Source organism: Eretmochelys imbricata, chromosome 5, assembly GCF_965152235.1.
Source record: "Eretmochelys imbricata isolate rEreImb1 chromosome 5, rEreImb1.hap1, whole genome shotgun sequence".
Classification (NCBI taxonomy): domain Eukaryota; kingdom Metazoa; phylum Chordata; order Testudines; family Cheloniidae; genus Eretmochelys; species Eretmochelys imbricata.
Window position 1 is genome coordinate 95103186 of NC_135576.1, and position 24819 is coordinate 95128004.

Consider the following 24819-nt stretch of genomic DNA (forward strand, 5'->3'; position numbering starts at 1 on the left):
GAACCGATTATCCCAGAGAATTGGGGGTGTGTGTGGGGGGCGACCTTGTACCGAAAGAACATGTGCTATGTAATGTTAACAGCTCGGTTCACTGTGAAAGAGTCTACCCACTGTTCTCTAAAGTGTGTCTTCTTAAATAATACTCTCCCCTTTTTTCCTTCAGCAGCTGCAAATGTTTCAACTATCATCTCCGTCCCAGAGGTTAGCACAGGTAAGGTGAAAAAAACACAATTGCAATGAAATGTTCTCTGAGCTCATGCAGTCTTCCCACACTGAAAGAGCTCAGCAGAATGCATGGAGGCAAGCAATGTCAGAGTCCAGGAAAGCACAAAATGAACATGAGGACAGGAGGGACATGCGAGAGGAGAGGCGGCAGGATCAAGATGATAGATGGTGGCAGCGTGATGAGAGGAGGCAGGATGCAATGCTGAGGCTACTGGAGGATCAAACTGATATGCTCCAGCGTATGGTTGAGCTGCAGGAAAGGCAGCAGGAGCAAGACCGCCACTGCAGCCCCTGTGTAACCAACCTCCCTCCTCCCCAAGTTCCATAGCCTCCTCATCCAGACGCCCAAGAACATCTGGGGGATGGTTGGGGGTGGAGAGGTGCCCTCCGGGCATCAAACCACTCCACCCTAGAGGACTGTCCAAGCAACAGAAGGCTGGCATTCAAAAAGTTCTTAAGTGCAGTGTGACCTTGTCCTGCCCTCCTCCCCTCATCCACCACCCCACCCAGTGCTTCCCTTCTCCCTCACCCCTCCCAGGCTACCTTGGCAGTTATCCCCCTGTTTGTCTGATGAATTAATAAAGAATGAATAAATTTGAAACAGGAATGACTTTATTGCCTCTGCAAGTGGTGATCGAAGGGGGGAGGTCTGTTGGCTTAAAGGGAAGTAGAGTGAACCAAGGAGGGGGGTGGGTTTTTGTCAAGGAGAAACGAACGGAACTTTCGCTCTGTAGTTTGGCCAGTCATGAAACTGGTTTTCAAAGCTTCTCTGATGTGCAGCGCACCCTGCTGTGCTCTTCTAACCGCCCTGGTGTCTGGCTGCGTATAACCAGCGGCGAGGCAATTTGCCTCAACCACCCACCCCACCATAAATGTTCCCCCCTTACACTCTCACAGATATTGTGGAGCACACAGCAAACAGTAAAAACAATGGGAATATTGGTTGCGCTGAGGTCTAACCAAGTCAGTAAACTCTGCCAGCGCACTTTTAAACGTCCAAATGCACATTCTACCACCATTCCGTGCTTGCTCAGCCTATAGTTGAACTGCTCCTGACTACTGTTCAGGGTGCCTGTGTATGGCTTCATGAGCCATGGCATTAAGGGGTAGACTGGGTCCCCAAGGATAACTATAGGCATTTCAACATCCCCAATGGTTATTTTCTGGTCTGAAAGTAAGTCCCTTCCTGCAGCCGTTCAAACAGTCCAGAGTTCCTGAAGATGCGAGCGTCATGTACCTTTCCCAGCCATCGCACGGTGATGTTGGTGAAACATCCCTTGTGATCCACCAGTGCTTGCAGCACCATTGAAAAGTACCTCTTTTGGTTTACGTACTGGCTGCCAAGGTGGTCCAGTCCCAAGACAGGGATATACGTTCTCTCTATTGCCCCACCATAGTCAGGGAATCCCATTGCAGCAAAGCCATCCACTATGACCTGCACATTTCCCAGAGTCACTACCCTTGATAGCAGCAGCTCAGTGATTGCGTTGGTTACATGGATCACAGCAGCTCCCACAGTAGATTTGCCCACTCCAAATGGATTCACAACTGACCGATAGCTGTCTGACTTTACAAGCTTCCAGAGGGCTATCGCCACTCACTTGTGAACTGTGAGGGCTGCTCTCATCTTGGTATTCCTGCGCTTCAGGGCAGGGGAAAGCAAGTCACAAAGTTCCATGGAAGTGCCCTTACGCGTGCGAAAGTTTCGCAGCCACTGGGAATCATCCCAGACCTGCAACGTTATGCGGTCCCACCAGACTGTGCTTGTTTCCCGGGCCCAGAATCGGTGTTCCATGTCATGAGCCTGCCCCATTGCCACCAGGATGTCCAAATTGCCGGGGCCTGTACTTTGAGAGAAGTCTGTGTCCATGTCCTCATCAGTCTCGTCACCGCACTGTTGTCGCCTCCTCGCCTGCATTTGCAGGTTCTGGTTCTGAAGATACTGCAGGATAATGCGCGAGGTGTTTACTTTCATAACTGCCATGGTTATCTGAGCAGGCTCCATGCTTGCCGTGGTATGGCGTCTGCAGCAAAGCAGAGTTGCAGCGGAAGCGGTGGCTGACGACAGATGCCATGGAAATAGATATTTATAGAGAATGTCTAGAGGACCTGCGAGGTGGATTCATGAGAGCCGGAGAGCAGAGTTGCAGCAGAAGCGGGAGCCAATGACAGCCAACATGGAGAAATTCGCTATCGAGACAAAAGCAGCAGAGCAGAATTACAACGGAACCGGTCATTCGATGACAACGGTTGGCAGTCCTGCTGCACCATCTGCTGAAAGCAGTATGACGTCCGCACGGAAAAAAGGCGCGGAACGATTGTCTGCCATTGCTTTCACGGAGGGAGGGGCGACTGATGACATGTACCCAAAACCACCCGCGACTATGTTTTTGCACCATCAGGAATTGGGAGCTCAACCCAGAATTCCAATGGGCAGCGGAGACTGTGGGAACCATGGGATAGCTACCCACAGTGAAATGCTCTGAAAGTCGACGCTAGCCACGGTACTGTGGACGCACTCCGCCGACTTAATGCGCTTAGTGGGGAGACACACAATCAACTGTATAAAATCGCTTCCTAAAAAATCGACTTCTATAAGTTCGACCTAATTTCATAGTGTAGACATACCCTAGGATACTACAAGAACAACTAAAAAAACTATTGATACTGAACTCAGTGAATCAGCGCTCCTCCGCAAAATAGAGTGGTCCAGTGGTGTCTAACAAACTTTCCTGGAATTTATTTTTAAAATAAGAACAAACTAAAAAATTCCATTGAACAACCACCATGCTAGGAGGACATTACAGTTACACTGTAAGCAATTAAAATAAAGAAAATGTCAAAGTTAAGATTGCATGAATAAGCTTAAATGCTGCTCCTGTATACTCCGAAGCACTTAAATTCAAAAGATTGCATGCTATTTTTCAAATAATACAATATGTATTATACTTTATCCTACAACCTGTAAGGTGCATCTTCAAAAGCGTGCAGGAAGAACCTAATCTAAAGCCTACTGAAGTGAATGGGAGTCTATCAACTTCAGTAGGCTCTGCATCATGCCCTAAATGCAAGAGGGTTATGCAAGACTGAATGACTTTCGTGGACTGTCTGATACCTGCAGAATAATACGCACATATACCACCTTCTAATAGTGCGCATCTAAGACTGTAAAAAGCAAACCCAGTTGTTTTTTTTCTATTTGTTGAGATCATGTATTTAAAGGCTACTGCAGTGCATAACACAAGGGAAAGAACTTAGGTTGGCAGACAACCTTAATATCAACATTTCTGACTTTTGAATACTTAGCCATATAAATATAAACCACATTTTAACAGGTATTTTAATCACGTACCAATTTTTAGAAAAATATGTCTGTAAATAAAGTACAGCCAGCCTGCTAGTGTCTGTGCCAAAAAGCTGCTTTCATAATTATGGGCATCAGAAGGGCAATACTGGGGTCTAAAATTAGCATACAGAAATACAATATCAACCGATAGCACTGGTAAGAGTTCTATTATGTTAAACAGTACGCATACATCTTTTTGCGTTACTTCCCCATTGCACTTTCCACATTTCCATTTCAACTTTCTCGAGCCTACTGGATCAGCCCAGGTGTACAATACTGCTTTATTTGGCATAAGACAGTCTTCCATCACATTGAGAGAACTGCAAAATAATGATTAACAATATATATTCAATGATCTTTTAAACAACAAACTCAAAATCTAACACACCAGTCAAAGAATTGCAACATTTCTTACCTGTTAATTTATTCTCACTTTCATAATATCAATCTATCATTCGTGGGTTTCCTGTTTCTTGGCAATATTCCACTTGGAATACATTAATAAAGGTTTTCACTTTGTTTTTTTAAACTATAAAAGTGTGAACTTTAAGGCAATATACAGTGTGTAAATAATACATACACACACACACACACTTTAGAGGAGAGTAATTCAAGCAGTATTACATGTTTATAATTTTATGAAGTGTGGGATAGTTCAGCTTAGTGGAATTATAATTTTTAAAAATATTTTATTAACAACATAAATGAACTTCTCGTACAGGTATTAGTAAATCTTATCCATAGCCTATATTTGTTTCCTTTTAAAACCTCAATTGTGTTTGGTCAACCTGTGTATCTTTTTTATTCAAATTCCGAAAATGGTATGAAATCTACTTGATATTAATTAGTAAAATTTCCGTTCTGTTTCATAGTATCTCCACTTACTAATGGCAAATAAGTAACAAGAAGGCAGACAGCAGAGCTTAGAAATCATAAAGGAAATCTAGGCTGAGTACTATCATACAAAATTTTCTTGAGAAGAACAATGTATTTATAGATGGAACTACCTGGAGCACACTCTACCACAGAATTTGCTGGCTGAGGCACGAAGGTTTAGTCTGTAGTGTCTCAGTATTATGGATATCTGCAAAAACGTAGGAGCTTTACAGATCTATTCAGCCTTGACACAGCTAGGGGTATGTCTGGTGCAGTATTTTGTAATACTATCAGGAACTGGTCTTTCCCACTATAATATACTGTTTTGTTTGTTTCTTGGGTAAAGAACTTTATCTATTATAGCTTTAAAATTGCATGGGGGATTCCTGAAAGACACCTCAACAAGCTAGAAATAATATGTTCAAATGCCACAACTTAATTCAACAAGCAACAAAAATATAAACAAACAAAAAGAAGCAGGATTCATGTAGTTTTTGCAGCAAAGGGTGCCTATAGCCACTGGGTCCTACTAACAGCTATCCTCCCTCTTAACTGCACACTTCCAAACAGCAAACTACAATTTTCAACACAGTCCATTAATTTTGAGTGCCTCCATTGAAACACCAAAAGGTGCCATTTTGTAGAGATGCTGAGTATTCACAGCCCTACTGACTTCAGCTAGGGTTGTGAGTGCTCACTGCCTACGAATATCAGGCCCAACATGTTGCAAGTTGTGCACCCAGAAAATGAGGTACATGAATGAGTGGCTATGGGTAACAATTTGGTTTTACTGACTTGCCCAGCATCATGTGGCAAGTCTGTGTAAAGCCAGGGTAGAACCCAGTTCTCCTTGGTTGCAGGTAAGTGTCCTATTCACACCACCATCTCTTTTTTCTTCTTCTTCTTATAGCCCCATGCCTCATGGACAACACAACACTACTTCATTAACAATCCATCCCATCCAACAACAGGATACCATCTATGTTACGCACCTCAAGTACATCTCCACCTCATGAAACATGCTGAATATTTTGGGATCTTTTAATCTCATTTTTCACAGCTCTTTGAGAGACAGTACACAGCACTAGAGAAAACTTGCAGGTATATATATACGTACAGTGTACAAATTGCATGTTCCTACTCTCTCTCAGACACACAATTATATATGTGCACACGCACATGTATGTGACCCTGTAACCCATACACTGTAAGCATATAGGCACATGTAAGTTTATATATATAGTCTGCACCTCTATGCTATGGAGAGTTTTATAACAACATTACATACGTACCTCTGCCCATACTCAATCATCTCCTCCTTGGTATGATTAATTAACAGGAATGGAGCTGCACCATCATGGTAATCTGATAAAGTAATTACTGTAGAATGTTCGGTCAGGTTAACATCCACTATAATGCCACCAAGCTATCAGATATGAAATAAGAGTAAGTATCTGTGTTGTGATAAACCTTACGTATGAAATACCATTTACTTTTTACGATATAAAAAAGTTTATCCCCATAAGCTAAACCACAAACATCTGTTTTAATCTACTTTTATTATATTTTCCGATCATTTATGGGAAGTCAGGAAAGAGAGGCTGCATTTAGTGTTTCAAGACTACACAGACATTCTACACCCTCAAATAATTAAATTATTTGCTGGTAGACCAATCCTTTCCTGGATCATTTAAACTCTAGGGCATGTTTGACGAGTTTGTACATTCTGACCTCAACAATATGCTTTTGTTAAGGCCATGCCTAACCTTCTCCCCCACAAAGCTGGAGAACACAACCCTATAGCAATCTGTTTAGGCAGAAATAAGATTGACTCTACCAGACAAACTAACCAGTGGTAAACAAACATATATCCTTAAGCCTGTGAACACAGCTCTTGTGATGCTTAATTTCATTTGACTCTGTTGTGCAACCTCAAGATAATAAAACATGCACTGTAGGAAGTTCAAAATATATAAAGTTTAAAAAGCCACCATAACAATCAGTAATGTCCCTCCACATACAAAATGAAAAAGCAATGGATAGATCTACAAATAAGGCAACTGACTACAACTGCTGTTATAAACTGGCTACTTCTAACATTTTATATATTTTCAATTAACATAAGCCAGTGCTAAACTGAAATGTAGCCTGTCCCCAAAAGATCACTTTTAATATCGGAAATTAATTTAGAAGCATATGGCCTTTATTTTCCACTTATCTCTAACTGTATTCATGTTTCCTAAAGCCACTGTACTGAGTTTAAAATTTTTAGCTGTATGTGAAAAAAGTTCTTCAAATAAATATTCAGTAATAAGAATCAAACCCACTCTTAATCATTAACTGTAGTACAGGTAGCAGTCCTGCAGCACACCCTGAGTTCTATAACTTTTCTATTCAGATACAGTAAACAAAGTCGTAAAAGTTATAGTTAATTTTACAGGATCCTAACAATGTACTGTACACTGTGGTCTAGATCCTCAGCTCAGATATACGAGCATAGCTCCACTGACTTAAACGGCGCTCCTTGCCTTTTACATCAGCTGAGTATCTAGCTTACAATCCTTTTTCCTCCACCTTCACCTGACATCAAGATAACAAAGTCACTCACACCTGGGCCAAAAGTGAACTGGTAAATTGCAAAAATGCAGACATATAAAATTTAGAGTCTTACCTACCTGCTTTCAGTTAGCAAGTAAAAACTTTAACATGAGAGATAATTAAAGGAATAAACTCTAACAGCAAATACAATAGGCCTGATTCTGATTTCATTTAAATAGGATTTAATTTCTAAATCAGGAGTAACTCCACTGAAGTCAATACAGTTCTACCAGTGTAAAACTAATGCAAATGAGATAGGCATGAAGCCCCGTCAATATTCAAAATAGCCAATGTTTCAACTTTGACAGGTTCTTTTTTTATATGAAGGTTTTATATATATTTGGAATACCCCATTGTTTTTGGAAGGGGAGAAGAGTTTCGTATGGGAGGAGGTAGAGTACAGATTTATGTTGTCTTCTATAATTCCACAAAAAAATCACTTACCTTATTGTCCAAATACAGCAATGTACAGTTTTCCTGCTTATTAAAACAGATCATCTTGGGGGGAATGTTGGAATTTTCAACTCTAATCAGCAGTTTATTTGAATCATTTTCAGGCCAAAAGGGAATGCACTAGAATAAAATAATCAATTTTATATTCAAATAATACAAATCATAATGGAAAACTACTATGCAGCCCTCATATGGCACGTTTCTTATTTCTGTAATTTATATTACAGCATCAAGGAGCCCCAGTCAAGGACCAAGACCCCATTGTGCTAGATGCTGTACAAGCACAGGTCAAAAGGCAGTCCCCGCCCCAAGGAGTTTACAATGCAAGTACCAGACAAGAGAGAGCTGATGGATACGGACAGACCAATGGGGGAATACAAGGAAACAATGAGACAATATCAGTCGACGTGATAGGCTGTAGTCTCAGCCCCCTACAGTGCTCGGCTGCAATAAAAAAAATTGATTTTTCAAAACACTTTCATCTTAACTGCTGTAAAATGAATATGGAGCTCTGTTAGCATTTTCTAAATGTTACCTAATCTAAAAAGGATAACCTGAGAGGAACCCGGAACATTCATGCTAGAGCAAGGGAGTGGAAATTAGGAGGGGTCAGGAGCTAATGGTAAAAAAGGAAAGGAGGCCAATGCATATAGCATTTCAAAAGAGAACAGCACCTGTAATGGAAAACAGAATTAAAATTTAGAGTATATTAAGAAAGCTCTGGCTTTTAACCATCAATTTCCTGTTTCATCCATTTAACATGTATGGGGTCAGGTATTTCTTTCTCCTTGTTGCTGAGGAAGTCCCAGCTATATATTCTTGAAAGCTGGTGCATAGGTGTGACATCTAAATTCTGATGGACTGGTTATGCCTTATCAGTATGCAAAAGACATATTCTAATTTAAGAACTTCGGTATCTCTTTTACCAAAAATTATGAATTAATTATCAGCTTCAGCAGTGACATTCAATGACAAAAATCTCACTTTAGTATAGCGGTAAAACCTATTATATGTTCAAATCTCTAAATAAGCAAATTAAGTCAGGTATCAGTATGTTAGTGAATTTTTATACTTACCTTTCCTGTTGAAGGACTGTGTAATTATATCCAACCCTGCACATTGTTCTTTATTAGAAATGTCTCGCCCACTGTCTTTTTTAATATTTTCCAATTTTATATAGTGTATAATAAGGCCACTTAAAATTAGACTTGCTTTTTCCTTAAGTATGTACAGCATGTTTTGTTACCAGTGTAATTAATTCCTTTCTTTCACTGTTTGTCAAACAGTCAACTGAAATTTTTTTGGTCATTTGTTGAAGTTGCAATTCATTATAATTATTAATATTTCAGTAATACATAAAGGTCCCAGTCAAGATCACAGCCCCATTGTACTAGATACTACAATCACATAAGAGAGACAAAGAGCTTATTTTCAAATAGAAAATACAGGCAAAGAGGGAGAGGGGAAAGAGAGGCACTGAAAGGTATAATGACTTGACCGGGATCTTACAGAAGGTCACTGACAAAGCTGGGAATAGTAGTGAGGTCTCGAGTCCGGTGCACATTTAGACTTTTAAAAAGCATACCTTTAAATTTTACGGTGAGTTTAGTTCTTATGGAAGGGAGACCGAACAAGAGCCAGGGATTGTTTGGACAGATATTAAACAAGCTTGCCCAGAAAATGCTTCCTCTTTGAATACATACCTGCAACATCTGATATCTCAGTAATGTGCCTCTCAAAAGGAAAATAATATGAACTGTAGTACTAGGATGAGACCCTACAACAATCTGACATTTTGTGTGACCCTACAACAATCTGAACTCAAATTTCCAACAGTCAAGGGCTAGTTCACTAACTTACCATGCCATCAAGTTCCTTCTCCCATAGATTCTCAGACCCCAGGAAGCAGGAAGACAAGAAAAAAATTAGTTAAATAGCAAGACTGACTTGGTTATTCAAGTCAAAAAGGTATGCTACAGACAATGGAAATTCATACTCATGAAGCAAACAAAAAGAAAAACTACGAAAGGTAAAATGTAAAGATGGAAAGGTAAACTATAAAATGGAAATTAGGAAAGCTAAGAGGAAATCTGAAGATTAAATAGCCCAAAACAAAGAAGTTGATAGACAGTTGTTTCATATATCAGAAGCAGGAAAATTGCAAAATGGAGTAATGGTGGCAATTAAGGATAAGGAAGACTTGGAGAAAAACTAGGCAATTTTTTTTTTGCGCTTGTCTTAGCCACAGAGCATGCTGAGGTCAAGCTTATGCCAAAACTCCTCTTTACATGATAATAAATGTGACAGTGTGGGATATGACTGTGTCAAACTGCAATCTTCATTTTATACAAGGAACTCCATTTTCTTCTATGTTCTGAAGGCATGTCTAACCTTGCTATTGTGATGTACTGAATCCATCCATCCCATCATAGAGTAATGTGGAGCCATCAACTTGGATTGTATTTCAACTGCTGGCCTAATCCCAGCAGCACACTGGATTTTCTACCCAGGGGCACCAGCATGTCTAGGGAATCTGCAGCTTCTCAGCCTGAGCACACAGTGAAAGGGAGAGAGACTATTTAAGAGGGGGTAACTTCTGTGAGACGGGAGGTCATTCATCACCACATTTAAGAAGAACTGGCTGGAGACAGAGAAGGCAGGACAAACTCTGCCCACCCTGAAATGCTGACAGAACCTGAGAATCAATGAAGGGGTGAGTTCTGACTGTGGTGGAGAGGGAGAGTGTCTCAGGACTTTTATTTTACAAGTATCTCTAACTCCAGTGCTTTATAACAATAAAGCGACTGGTTAAGAAATTCCTTTGTTAAACCTATGTTCCTTGCTTGCCTGCCATGTTATCTCTAAATTAGAAGACAGAGTGCCCACAACTAGGTGGGAAATACTTTGGAAGCATGTGTAAGCAACTGGGGGCTCAGGAAGTCAGAGGCACTGGTTTAACGAACTTGAGCAACTGGACTGCAGAGTCCCATATCCCAAAGAAGGGTTCAGACAAGAAGTCTGTGCCTGTGAACACACCCTACAAACCCAGAGCTAGAAGCATGTGGAGTCCAGAGATTGGGTCCACTTACAGACTGGTGACCATCTAGAGGGGGACTGGGCCAGGCTGTGACAAAGAAAATGAGGCACTGTCAGAGCAAAGGTGTCAAAAGAGGAAGAGCTGGCAAAAATGGGTAAGTTCGAGAGCAACAAGTGAGCTCAGGACTAGGTAGTAAATACCCAAGACATTTGGAGGAACTTGAGAATGAAGTGGCTGCGCTGCTACCAATTTTGACATTTTTTCATGAAAACTGAAGCTTACTTACCTGTAACTAGGGTTCTTCAACATGGACTCTGCATACTCCCACTCTTGGGATGCTTCCACCAGTGCAACTTGAACAGAACCTTAACTACTATTGCACATTTGGAACACTCACATGCCGCTCCTCTCAGTATTCGTGAATATTTGGAGGACGAGGGCACAAAAGGGGGCACTATATTCCGGCTGCCTCAGTTCCTTCCCCTGTGACCCCAGGTCCTTTGTTAAGTATGACCCCAAGGAAGAGGGAAAGGATGGAGAGGAATATGCATATGTCGTCCAGCTTGGAGAACTCTGGCAACAGGTGAGTAACTTTCTTCTCCTTTCTGTGTGCCCTCTGCATATTCCTACCTGGGATAGATTGCTTAGCAGTATACTAATCCTTGTAAGGTGCACCATGGAGTCACAATTGAATAAGGACTTGAAAAGTGCTTCACCAAACTCTGCATCTCAGCTAGACACCAAGTCTAGAACATAGTTTGTAGTAAAAGTATGAATGAGGCTCCACATAGCTATCCTGCAACTTCCTACAAGCTTTTAGTAAAAGTCATATGGGCTACTTTCACTTTAGCAGAATGTGCTAAAACCCCTTTGTGGAGCAGAACAGATGCTGACATACACTTCTTGTATACAATGTTTAACCCATTTAGATAAAATTTGAGTAGTGATAGTTTGACCCATCTGTGTAAGAGATGAACAGGTTGGGAATTGGTTTAAAATGTTTATTTCTGTCCAAATAGTATACTAAAGCTCTTTTAACATCCAGAGTGTGTAGTCTAGGCTTCTTTTCATGACTAAGAAGTTTAGAAAAAAAATCAGTAAATTACTTGCTTGATTTATATGAACCTCAGAAATCACCTTAAGTAAAAACCTAGAGTGGGGACATAGCAGTAGTTGTCCTAATGAAAGACAGGAAATGGTGGCCCAGCCATCAATTCTTGAAGTTCACTTTTTCTCCTTGTTGAAGTAATAACTATTATAGAAGCTGTTTTAATGGATAAATGGCAAAATATATATTCCCCCATAGGTTCAAAAGGGTGTTGCATGAGATGAGCAAGTACTATATTTAGATCTCAAGATGAGACAGCATCTCAAACTGGTAGATATAAATTAAGTCCTTTTAGAAATCTTTTAACCAGATAATGAACATACACAGATTTATTATCCATAGGAACAAGATGTATTGAAACTGCGAAGAGATGGACCCCAACAAAAGACAGCAAGAGACTAGACATTTGAAGATGTAGCAAATACTCTAAAATATACCGAACAGGTGCTGTATAAGGATCTATATTAGCAAATCTGTGTTATATCCAATAGCAACTACTTTCTTGATGATGCTGTGACTAGCCAATTGTCTAGATAAGGAGAGACGAAAATCCCTTGCTTTCTCAGATATGTAGCCACTATGGAAGGACACTGTTTGAAAACACTTGGTACAGCAGAAAGACAAAAGGGAAGGAACTTGTAGTGGAAGTGGTCCTTTCTTAAATAAAATGCAGGCATTTCTGATGGATGGGCTATTGAAGTATGAAAATACATATCCTTTAGATTAAGAGCAGTAAACCAGTTCTGTATAGAAAGGAAGGAAATTATGAAATTACAAACACGCAGAACCAAAATCTTCAATAAAATACATTTAGCGTCCTGATATATAAAATGGGACAAAGACTTCCCCACCCTGTTTTAAAATAAGGAAGTATCTCGAATAAAAACCCTTTCCTCTGTACTTACATGCAGCACCTCCTCTATAGCTCCTGCTTTTTAGAAGGAAGAGAACCTCGACTCTCAGCAGGCTCTCATGTGACAGGGTTTTGAATTTGATAAAGTATCTGCTGAAAATAATTTCTAGATTTCTCCTGTCTGATGTTATAGACTGCCATTGGCGGTAGAATTGGGACAGGTAGTCTCCAAATGAGGTAGGGCAGGTACTGGATACGATTGATGTGCAGGTCCTCTGTCCTCATGTAAAAAAAGACTGAGGTTGAGTTCCAGAAGATGGTGTTACCGATAGTATCCCTTTACTGCAGGGCTTAAAAGGTTTCTCTTTCTATTTTTGTATCCCCTAGATCCTTTACTGCAGTACACTATCTAAGCAGTAACTCCACATGCATTTGTGCATTTGATTTTTCCTTCCTAAGTGTAGTACTTTGCACTCATTTTTACTGAATTTCATCTGGTTGATTTCAGACCAATTTGCCAATTTGTGGAGGTTACTTTGAATTCTAATTCTGTGCTCCAAAGCCCTTACTGCCCCTCCCAGCTTGGTGTCATCCACAGATGTTATAAGCATACTCTCCACTCCATCATCCAAGTCATTAATGAAAATAATGAACAGCACTGGACTCACTGGTTTTCCAGATACCAAAGTGAGGCTTTCTAGATCTCAGGATCATCCCTAAGAACATTTTTTTAAAAAGGTACATTTGTTGCCCTTCCGTTCTCCAGTATAGTAACAGATTTTTCACTGAATGTCCTCTGTATGTTCTGACTCCTGAGACACTCTGACTGGTGCAGGCTGAACAACAGCAGTGCCCATTGGAGTTTTCATGCACTTCTCCTGCCCCTCCTTTCACTGTTTGCATTTGCATCATTCAGATTTGCATCTAGACATGGAACCAGATTAGATCCTTTATCAGAAGGAAAGATACTCTTCTACACAAGGATTTGGGACAGGATCTGTATCGCCCATGATTTTTCCCATTTGATCTAAATATAGGCTTTTGTCTTGATTGGCAAACTCCATCCTGGGATCGCTACATGGATCCAGGAAGGATTTCAGTCTTTGGATCTGAAGAGCATGGATCCAATTGTACAATAGAGAGAGAGACAGGTTTCCTATGATTTTGCAGGATGCTTTATCAGACGAGGAAAAACAAATAGAACAGCTGCAGGAATGCTGAACCTGGACTCTGGAGACATAACATCTCCAGAAGAAAGTGTTCAGGATGTCATAAGCTTCATCATCTTCAGAAGATGCTGTATTACACTATGAATTAGACAGAATGGCTAGAATGACAAAAACATTTAATATTTTTCAGTGTCCATAGAGAAAGATGGTACACGCTATATTTGATATATTAGTGGTGTCTGCAAGACAGAGGATTACACTTTCTTTATTAGATGGACTTTGTCAAGCAACAAATTGTATATGAGACACCAATGTGACGCAGTAGTGAAAAAAGCTAATATTCCTGGATGTATTAACAGGAGTGCTGTATGTAAGACATGGGACATAATTATCCGACACTACTTAGCATCAGTGAGGCTTCAGTTGGAGTACTGTGCCCAGTTTTGGATGCCACACTTTAAGAAAGATGTGGACCAACTGGGGAGAGTCCAAAGGAGAGCAAAAAAAAAAATGATAAAAGGTTTAGATAACTTGAGTTATGAGGAAAGGTTAAAAAACCTGGGTATGTTTAGTTTTGAGAAAAGATGACAGGGAGGACCGGATAATAGGTCTTCAAATATGTTAAGAGCTGTTATATAGAGGAAGGTGACCAATTGTTGTCCACGTCCACTGAATAATCAGCTTAACTTACAGCAAGGAAGAGATAGGTTAGATGCTAGGAAAAACTTTCGAACTGTAGGGATAGTTAAGCAACGGAATAGGTTACCAAGGGAAACTGTGGAATCCCCATCACTGGAAGTTTTTAAAAACAGGATGGACAAACACCTGTCAAGGGAGGATCTAGGTATACTTGGTCCTGCCTCAGGACTGACTAGATGACGACTCAAGGTCCATTCCAGCCCTGTGTTTCTCTGATACTTGATAAAAATACAATTATAAAACACCCTGGTGAGCACAATATGATCTGGCCAAGCCAGTAATAGCATCAAGTAAAGGAAAAATGTACTTCTGTAATCTTTTAGAATTTTGTGGCATGTCAACCAACAGCCTATGAATGAGAGCCACTTTATCTGGACTTTGAAAGAGCCTTTGACATGGTCCCTCAAACTGGAAACAAGGTAGACATTGGGCAAGAATACGTAAGTATAATCAGGCATCAGAAAATGGCTAAGAGAAAACACGGAGTCGGACTAAATGGTCAATTTTCAATATGGCAAAAAGATTAACAGTGGCATGCTCAAAGGTTCCCCAGGATTGGTGTCATTAAATATATTTATTAATGTTCTATTACAAGGGATAATCAATGAGGTGGCAAAATTTTCAGATGTACAAAATCATTTAGCTTAATCAAAACTAGAAACTTTGAGGAACTTCAGAATGACTTGAGAAAGTTGGGTGAATGGCTAGAACAATGGCAGATGAAAGTAACTAACTACTCAGGAAAGAAATGTAGCTCAACAAAAATCTCTTCTCAATGTTCAGCAGTAGCAGTAAAAAAAGCAAACAAAACATTATTATTCACAAGGAATGGGATGTAAAATGAACATAAAGTATTACAGTGCCATTAAATAAATCAATGGTATGCCTTTACACTTGGCACACTGTGTTCAGTTCTAGTTTCTCTTTCTCAAAAAGAAACAGACATAGTGAAAACGAGAGAAGTCTTGAAACTTTTGTATTGGTGACTGTTTTCACAGAGGAAGCCTCTGAATGTGCTCCCCTTGTCAATTAAAAACATTCTTTTAAAATATTTAACACTATTATAAGTGCTGGAGGTGAAGCCGGGTTTGGTAGAGGAGGCTGACAGCTCGCAACCCCCCCGTGCAATAACTGCACGACCCCCCCGAGGGGTCACAAGCCCCAGTTTGAGAACCCCTTATTTGAAAAGACTGGGACTGTTGAGTTTAGGGAGATGAGAATAAGAGAGGATATGTTACACATGTATACAAAATAATAATATACAGAATAATGAATTCTGAAGAAACACAAAAAGGTAAATAAACCTATTTATTCTCTCATGACAACAACAAGGGGACATTCAATGAAACGAAAGGCACCAAATTTAAAACTAATAGAAAATATCTTTCACACAATCATAGAATCACAGAACCTGAGAGGTCATCTAGACCAGTCCCCTGCACTCATGGCAGGACTAAGTATTGTCTACACAATCCCTCAGAAGTGTTTGTCTAACCTGCTGTTAAAAATCTCCAATAATGGAGATTCCACAACCTCCCTAGGCAATTTATTCCAGTGCTTAACCACCCTGACAGTTAGGAAGTTTTTCTTAATGTCCAACCCTAAACCTCCTTTGCTGCAATTTAAGCCCATTGCTTCTTGTACTATCCTCGGAGGTTAAGAAAAACAGTTTTTCTTCATCCTCCTCGTAACAACCTTTTACATACTTGAAAAAATTGTTATGTCGCCTCTCAGTCTTCTCTTTTCCACACTGACAAACCCAATTTTTTCCATGTATAATTACCCTATGTAACTTACTGTCACTAGATGTCACTGATGGAAGAGCTTAGTATTCATAAAAGGACATTTGTACGGATAATGAGGAAAAATTAACTGTTACATTAGACAGGAGTTTTAAAAAACTTAGAATGGAAATACACCATCATACTTCAAGGCAAAAGCCAATCTTTAATTGATAGAAGTCAGGTATTTTTTTTCCTTTTGAGCACCTTCCTTTGAGGCATCTGGTTCTGGCCACTGCCAGGAAAAGGTTACTTAAAAAGATGGACCTCCAGCTTGATCCAGTGTGGCATTTCCTATGTTGTGTATGAGGAATGGTGATTTAACAATTTTATATTCAATTGTATTTTTTCTTCCATAATCATTAAATATAAACTCTACATTTAACAATAGTAACTACTAAAAGTAGAACAGTAAGATATGGTTTCTATTCATTTATAGCCAGTTTCTGATACTCTTATTTAAGTAAAACCTTACTCTGCAAGCAATTCTTTGAAATTAGTAGGACTACTCACAGAGGCTACATTATCACTATATGATCTGCCATGTGCTAGGGGCAATACATTATTATGTTGGTCCTAGAGCAATCCATAAGAAAACGTGACTCCAGGTCTTCTGCTGCTTTGCAAAGGGAGTAAACTGCACAGTGCCCAACATGTCAGCACAACTATACCACCACATACTATGGGAGGAACAGAAAACAGGCTGCACCCACTCCCCACCCACCTCTGTAGGGGACAGGGGGAGAATGTAGTGATTCTGTGGAGCCTGCTTCTCCTCAAGTGCTGCTACCTGTGATGCAAGTAGGAAGTGCCTTAAGCCTCCTACCAATCTTGCACTGCCATGCAAGGTAGGCTACAATTTAGTTTACAGTAAGGTACTATTCAGTGGAAGTAAGGGTACCAGAATCAGGCCCTCCGATTTCTGGTAACCACACAGTATCGCATATGAAATATTAAGACAATCTTTGTGTGAGAAATGAAAAGTCAAAATTTCCTGAGACGCTCAAGAAATTATGTACAATTCAAATACTATGGGTTTGAGTTTTAAAAATCTACCTGATGAAAAGTGATAGGAATCCATTTTTCCTTGCCTTCTTCAGCTACCTCTAAAGTATATTTGCTTCTGTTTGTGATCATAAAAAAGGGAGTGAAAGTGACGATTCTTGTAATATTAAAACTGCTGTTATCTATGGTAACACCAACCTGTGAATGAAGGAAATTGTTGAAAATTTGTTAGTCTCACTTAATTTTTTATATTTTTTAACATATAGAAGTTTGATAGACACATATTGTACTCACTTGGTACTCCTTTTTGTGACTCTTACATTTAACAGAACCATGACTACCAACAGTATCAAGAGAAAACTGATCAGACAGTTCACTGTCAGTCACCATAAGCTGCACCTATAAAAAGTAAATTCATTTTTGTTAGAGTATGAAAACTAATGGAAAACATTTAAAATAGCCAAATCGACAAACAACCGTCTTCTGATCCTCTCTGTTATCCTTGCCTTCTTTCTACCATCATTTCTTTTAAACACACACACACACACACACACTCATTCTTGTGCTATCTATTGTATTAATAATATGGTTGTCTCAACAAGGTGATTTAAAGGTGATTAAAATTCTTATTTAACTATTACAGCATTAACCAGTAAATTGCAGCTTTATGTGAACTTATCACCAGCTTAGTCCCACTGTAACAACCACTACTAAAAATACGCTAACCTTTTAAGCAACATCATTATGCCACTTTAAGCATTTGCTAAAGCTTTGCCCTGAGTAGGGATATGCCCTGATTTGGGGTCTGAAAGGTTAAGTAAAACTCATTTTAACGATTTCCCATATTCCCCTTTCCTCTGACTATATATGTTAAAACTGTTTGATAGTTCTTAGTATTAAACGTGATGTTAACTGTCTTTTTATTTTGGCGAAAAAGAAAAAGTCAGTTTAAATGGTCTTGAGTAGTAGTTTAGACCCATCTTATTTCTTTAAAAAACCCTAAAAGCACAAAGGGAGAAAGAAAAAAAAATAGTAAAACCAGAAAATGTCTTCTATCTCCCATACTTCCTCACTTTCAACCTAGTTCCTGGGAAATTACATTCATACACCATTATCTTAACAGGCATTCCAAGACACAAACTTCTACTAGGATCAGACTGCTTGCTTTTTGGTCACAGGCTCATACCAGTGTTGTAAAAGGCAGATTTGTCTTGGGTGACTAAGTCGGATAGAAGGAGAAAGAGGAAGACAAAAAAAGGAGAAATAAGGAGAGACAAAGGCAAAAACTACAGATTAACATCAAAGGTTTTGCTGAGCATTTAGTTGAGGCAGATGGAGGTGGTAATGCTATGTGGTTCTCTCTTTCTCTCTGGCCTGTTCTAATCATGGCCTAATCATTTTAATGGTGCGTTCCATGCTTAAGCAAGTTGCTAAGTAATCCCTCCAAAAAAAAAAACAAAACCCCAACATCCAAAAAAATGGTGTCAATCTCATCCCATTATCACCATGCAATAAAAACACATTTCCTTCCATTTCTAGAATCCATTAATTCCTTGTTACACCCATCTTTGACCTCACTAGTAGCCTTAGAAGTCTAAACACAGTTTTTCAGTTTGCACATATTTAGTTTGTACCAGTGTCTTGCTTTCCAACTTTTGCTTCTTTTTCAACCAAGTTGATACAAGCTGAGCTGTTTTTTTTATCATCTTTCACCCACTCTGGACCATTTAGAATCTAGACCTTTACACAGCATGTCTTATCTTCAGTTAGACCTGGATCTCCAAGGAGATCTGCGTGGGGAAATGATTGTGCTCATAGAGATCAGCTTGTTGGATGAGGGCCTTAAGACTAAAAGTTGTTTGGGGCAGAGACCATGCCTTTCTATATGTTTGCATATACAGCACCGAGCACAATGGGACTCCTTATTTCTGATTCGGGCATCTGGGCACTCCCATTATTAAAGTAATAAATACCATTTACCAATGGTTGCTTTCTTAATTTAATATCCAAGAGACACAGTTAGGGATAAATCATATAAAGTACTGATCTCCTTCAGTTTTCACTGTCAGTGGAAATTGCAAGTGCTCAAAGTGAGATCTGGCTCCTATGTCCTATTGCAAGAATACAGAAATACCTGCAGTATCACCTGTACCATGATGGCAATTGTTGGTGAACGTGCCCTTTTTTTTTTTTTAAATGGTGACCATTGTAATACATTGTATTTTTTACATGGTGACCATTGTAATACATCACACCTTAAAGGATTTTTCAGTTCTTATTTTACTGCTTCACTTACAAGCCAAAAATAGGTAAATTTCTCACCTCTTTAAGAAATCTCATAAAATGCTGTATTAAAAAAACCTTGGTGCACAAATTTACTAATTTCATGCTATCTAGTAAATACAATAAACTTTACTGATACATTTACAGCTGCCAGTTTTCAAAGTTCTGAAAAACTTTCAATTGGTAAAGGAAGGATGACAGCTAATTTTACTTAGCTGTCAGTTTATTAATAATATTCACTTACAGTACCTTGTTATTTTGGAAGAAATTTTTTGGCTGGAAAGAAAAAAGAAGTGGCTTTTTGTAATCAGGAGGATGCTTGCGGTGAATGCCATCAGCTTTGTATTGCAACATTCGGCCAGTTTTGTTTACCATCCAATACGGACTGTGAATTGCTATGATCATTTGTCCAGTTGTATAGGTCACATGAACAGCAATATCTAGTTCAGTCTTATCCATTTCAGTGATACAAGAGAATGTGATGAAGCCAATTTCTTGCTGATTAGTTCTTATATGGTACTCGCTTTTCCAATTTTGATCAAGATAATTAAGTAACTGCAATTCCAGCATGGTTTGATCCAATACTGCATTATGAATCTGAGTTGAACATCCATCCTCTAGAGTGTCCCATTTGTTACCATTTCCCTTGGAAAAAAAAATTTTTTTTACATTCACATGGGACAATATACAGTTGTAACATCATCTTGGTTTAACTTTATGCGCCTTTTAAAAACGTTTATTATTTTAGATGTACAGAATAGACAAAATTTTAAAAAGCATGTACGTATGTCACTTAATTACTAAGTTTCGTGCCATAAACAATCCTTTAATCTTATTACTGTACCCTCTCTGTCCTCTCTTCCCTCAATTCTCTCCATATTGTTTTCTTTGACTTGATTATATAATTTTTTGGGGGGCAGGGAATGTCTCTTATTTGTTTATGAAATCCTTAGCACATTTTTAGTCACTCAACAGTAATAAATGATAATTTAATAAATTAATAAATGATTATGAAAAACTTATTAAACAGTATTTTGAGATTTAGCATCTTTTACTGAAATCACTGGAAAAAAACTCTAGTAGTCATCACTCAATTACACATTTTTTAAATTATAGTGAACTTCATTTTGGATTAACTTCTATTTGTATTCATATGAAAATCCCATACGTTTGATATGAAATTAAAAAATAATCATCACTGATTGACCTCATATATATATCAAGCAACTCTAGAAATACAGTAGATACTTGAACACAATTGTTAAAATCCTTTGGTGATGACATAAAATTGCCCCTTACTACCAGCCAACTTCTGTCTTCAAGGTATTAGTTGAACCACTGGACAGTAATTCAAGGAAGACCAGCAACATACCTTAGTTATTCAAAACAGCAATTTGTGATAAACTGTATCAAAAGTTACTGAGGGTTCTAGCATGGCCAAAATCATTTGGAACTAAAAACAGTACATCACTCACCACCATGACACGCATCTCAAATCTGAAAGAAGACTGGAACCCACACTGGAAGCTATAATTTATCTGTTTAATTACCAAGTGCACTTGGTATTGAAAAGCCATATATAGCACATTCCATGCCTTCCCCCAAAGAGGAAAATTTCACATTAGTCTAAGAAGCACTTCTGTGTCAAAAGATTGTTTCGCTTGAAGAAGGGGAAAACCTCTGCATTTTTAACAATCATTATGTAAATAATATCTGTCAATAACCAATCTATAACCATCCCACTTTTTTTAAACGAAGATGAAAAAGGGTGAATTAAGTACCCATTAATACAATGACTTTCAATGGGATTTGGGCTCCTAAATCAATGTTAAAATATTTTACCCATTATCTATAGGGAATCTAAAATCATTGCAGAGTTCAACTGAAGGACCTGTTATCAGCCTGAGGTAGGCAAAAGTAATTTTTTTAACTGCATCTGTTTCTGGAAGTTGTTTTATTTAATGACAAATGTGGAAAACAGTCTATCTGTTGCTCTTATTTGTATTAGAAGTAATAGTCTCTATTTGAGAGAGTCACTTGGGTGAGTTTTAACAACACAGCTCAGAACAGGACTTGTTTATTATTTGTATGTCTGTTTGCTGAATATAAAGAGCACTTACATCAAAATGGATGTTTATTTTTGGTGTCTCCCTTCTAAATTTCCATTGCCCTTCTTTTGGTAATATACTAGGACACAGACTTATTGATGCCACTGTTTCTTGAGGCAGTCGCAGTCCACATGAAAAAGGATCCTGCACATTTACGCTGCAGAGAGTTACTAGGATCCAGTTCTACTTGACAGTCAAAAACGGAGTCTCATATGGCAAAGTTAATATGTACTGTACTAAACTTACCTATAGTGGAAGTGTTGAAGTTTCTCTTTGCCTACATTTCATATATTTGATGTATTTATAATTCAGGATAGCATCTTTCATACTATGGTATCTGTTTCTCCTCCAATAGACCAAACATCACTCCTATAACATCTATAGTTGAGTTTAACTGATAATGCAGCAGAAACATTTCTGTGCTTATTTAGGCCTGCCCGTAAAAGAATGTTTACTCTCAACCAAATTACATAGCATATACTGGAACAATACAAAAATAATAACTGTGAAGATTACCTGTAGAGAATAAGTAATTGGATAAGGAAGAAGATTGTGGAGGAGGAGAGAGGGCCATAAATGAATAACATATGGTAAATCCCATCGATCATCTGCACATACTGAAGATGTCAAGGTATCTTTTACTGGCACAACATTAATGATAAGTGAATGATTAGTTGATTTTATGGACTGGCATTTCCTCTGTATTAAGTTGCCAAAATTTTTCATAATTTCATCAAAGCTAATTCCTTCACACATTTCATATTCTCCACCAATTCCAGTTTCATCAGTTACTGGTTGCAAACAAAGTAGTGATCTGCAGATGAAAACATTTTTAAACACTTCTGATAACATCTAATCTCTCAGTAACAAACTTCTAAAAACAGAAATTTTAGTAACAAAATTCAAACATATATTTACCTAATTTGTTGGTTTCAAACAACTGTTTCTCAATATAAAATTAAAACAGAACATAGCTATTAAAAGAGGAAGCAAAAAAAATGCTTCTAACCAAAGGGTTCTTTGAGTGGTATGTGCACCCCTTTACAGAACTTACTGGAAAGCAGTGACTACTGGAGACACATAAGGGACTTTGAAACCTCTCTGTGTATTAGGAAGAGTAGGAGCCAAGATTCCTTTTTTTTCTGTTGTGGGGTGTCAAGCTAATACAAATCTCAGATACTGCCCTTCTCTGAGGCGCATAAAATATGAGGGATAATGACAGATATCTTGCTTTTTTAAGTACAGCACCAATTTAATCTAATTTGCTTCCTGGATTCAGCCACTGTATTAGAGTACACATGTATCCAGCTGATTAAACCTATTAGTAGCATGCTCCTACAGCCAGACTGACGAAACTACCTGTGCAATGAATCTGATGTTACTAACACCACTAAATCATTTTGAAAAAAATAGTAAAACCATAAATATAATTTAACTACAGTATTTATAATAAAATGTAGCAAAAAATGTTTAACAAAAGTGACAATGGGAGGGGCAGAAGTAATTTCAATCTTTGCGCCCCTAATCATTCAATCAAGTGTAGAGACTGCTCTTTATTGGATGACCATAATCATTTCCTGCAGCGCTTGTGCTGGAATTTTCAAAGGAGTCAATGGGAATCTGGTGCCCACTACCCTAAACTCCTTTAAAAATCTCAGACTTGGAGCAGCTCAAAGTCCCTGCCCAATATTTATCCTATTTAACTTTGAGGCCCTGAGAAAATCTTAGTATGACATGGTATGGCTGCTTCTACATCAACAGTTCTAAAAACTTTCAATAATGAAAAGAACAATTCTGGAAAACTTGCTTAATTTTCAATCAAAAAAATACGTATAACTTGTCTTTGTATTTACTAGATTAGCCATCATTACTTATACAATATATTCTGTATTAAAAGAAGAATGTAAATTATCACCTGTAAGAGGTCAGTGGTATGTTAAATTCGTTTATTGGTGAAGCAGTTCCTAGACATGTTCCATCTTCAAAAAGACTCAGTGGAATTGAAAAATGATTTCTTATCTGTGAAAAATAAAAGTCTGCATAAATTACATTAATAAAAGCCTTAAAGATCTAAAATATTTCAATTATGGTAAAGTGCAGAATGAGAAATTCCTTATAACCAATCCTGCAGATTTCCAGTAACCACCCCAAACACATGAAGGAATCTGTTATCTACTGTCAGGTCCTCAGATACTACAGAATATGCTCTGAGGAGAAAGACCAGGACGGGGTGGCCAACCTGAGCCTGAGAAGGAGCCAGAATTTACCAATATACATTGCCAAAGATCCACAGTAATACGTCAGCAGCCCCCCATCAACTCCACCCCCTGCTCCCAGTGCCTCCCACCCACTGGCAGCCCTGACGACCTGTGCCTCCCCCTCCCTCCTGATGAGCTGTTTTGTAGTGTGCAGGAGGCTCTGGGGGGGCGGGGGATGGAGGAGCGAGAGCATGGCAGGCTCAGGGAAGGGGGTGAGAAGGGGTGAAATGGGGGCAGGGTCTGTGGCAAAGCCAGGGGTTGAGCAGTGACCACCCCCCGGCACACTGGAAAGTTGGTGCCTGTAGCTCCAGCCCCGGAGTCGGTGCCTATACGAGGAGCCGCATATTAACTTCTGAAGAGCCGCATGTGGCTCCAGAGCCACAAGTTGGCCACCCCTGGTCCAGGATATACATTTTAACACACTCAGCAGTGCTTTCATGAAACAAGGACACTCCACCAGAGAAGCAGATCACATCATGGAATGGGCAACCCAAATACCTCAAGAGAACCTGCTTCCATACAAATATAAAACCCCCTCCAACCGCACACCCCTAAGTTGTCACCTACCACCTCACACTGGAACCCATATGGGGTATCATCAAACTACAACCCATACTTAATGGGGACCCCATCCTGAAAGAAATCTTACTTGAACCACCTCTTCTGGCCTTCAAACAATCCCCCAAACTCTTCAAGCTCATCATCAGAAGCAAGCTCTCCACAGATCAGGACACACTAACACAAAGCAGCATCACACCATGGCAAACAACAGACGCAAAACATGTAGCCATATCTCCACTGCTACAATGATCAATACCTCCCACAACACACATTTCAAGATCCATGCGTCCTACACATGCCTATCACAACATGTGCTGTACTTCATCCAGTGCATTTCATGCCTCAACAACAACTACATGGGTGAAAACAGAACATCACTACACTCTCAAATGAACTCACACAGAAACATGATAAAAGACAAAAACACCATATCACCCTTGAGTGAATGCTTTTCAAAAT

The 24819-nt window shown here is 39.0% G+C and overlaps 1 protein-coding gene across 4 annotated transcripts in view; it reads right to left on the reverse strand.

The window, feature by feature from the left end:
• The window catches only part of VPS13A (vacuolar protein sorting 13 homolog A), a 285176-nt gene that overhangs the window by 91708 nt on the left and 168649 nt on the right, over positions 1-24819 (reverse strand). For all 4 annotated transcript variants that reach the window (XR_013346200.1, XR_013346201.1, XM_077817554.1 and 1 more), the window contains exons 46-53: positions 23457-23560; positions 22058-22355; positions 19683-20078; positions 17445-17549; positions 17202-17348; positions 7490-7618; positions 5740-5873; positions 3762-3891 (exon numbers count right to left, since the gene is read on the reverse strand). Coding sequence is in view for 2 of the 4 variants with exons in the window: in XM_077817554.1 (XP_077673680.1) it covers positions 3762-3891; positions 5740-5873; positions 7490-7618; positions 17202-17348; positions 17445-17549; positions 19683-20078; positions 22058-22355; positions 23457-23560 (1443 nt within the window). In the remaining 2 variants the exon portion in view is untranslated. The remainder of the gene's footprint in view (positions 1-3761; positions 3892-5739; positions 5874-7489; positions 7619-17201; positions 17349-17444; positions 17550-19682; positions 20079-22057; positions 22356-23456; positions 23561-24819) is intronic.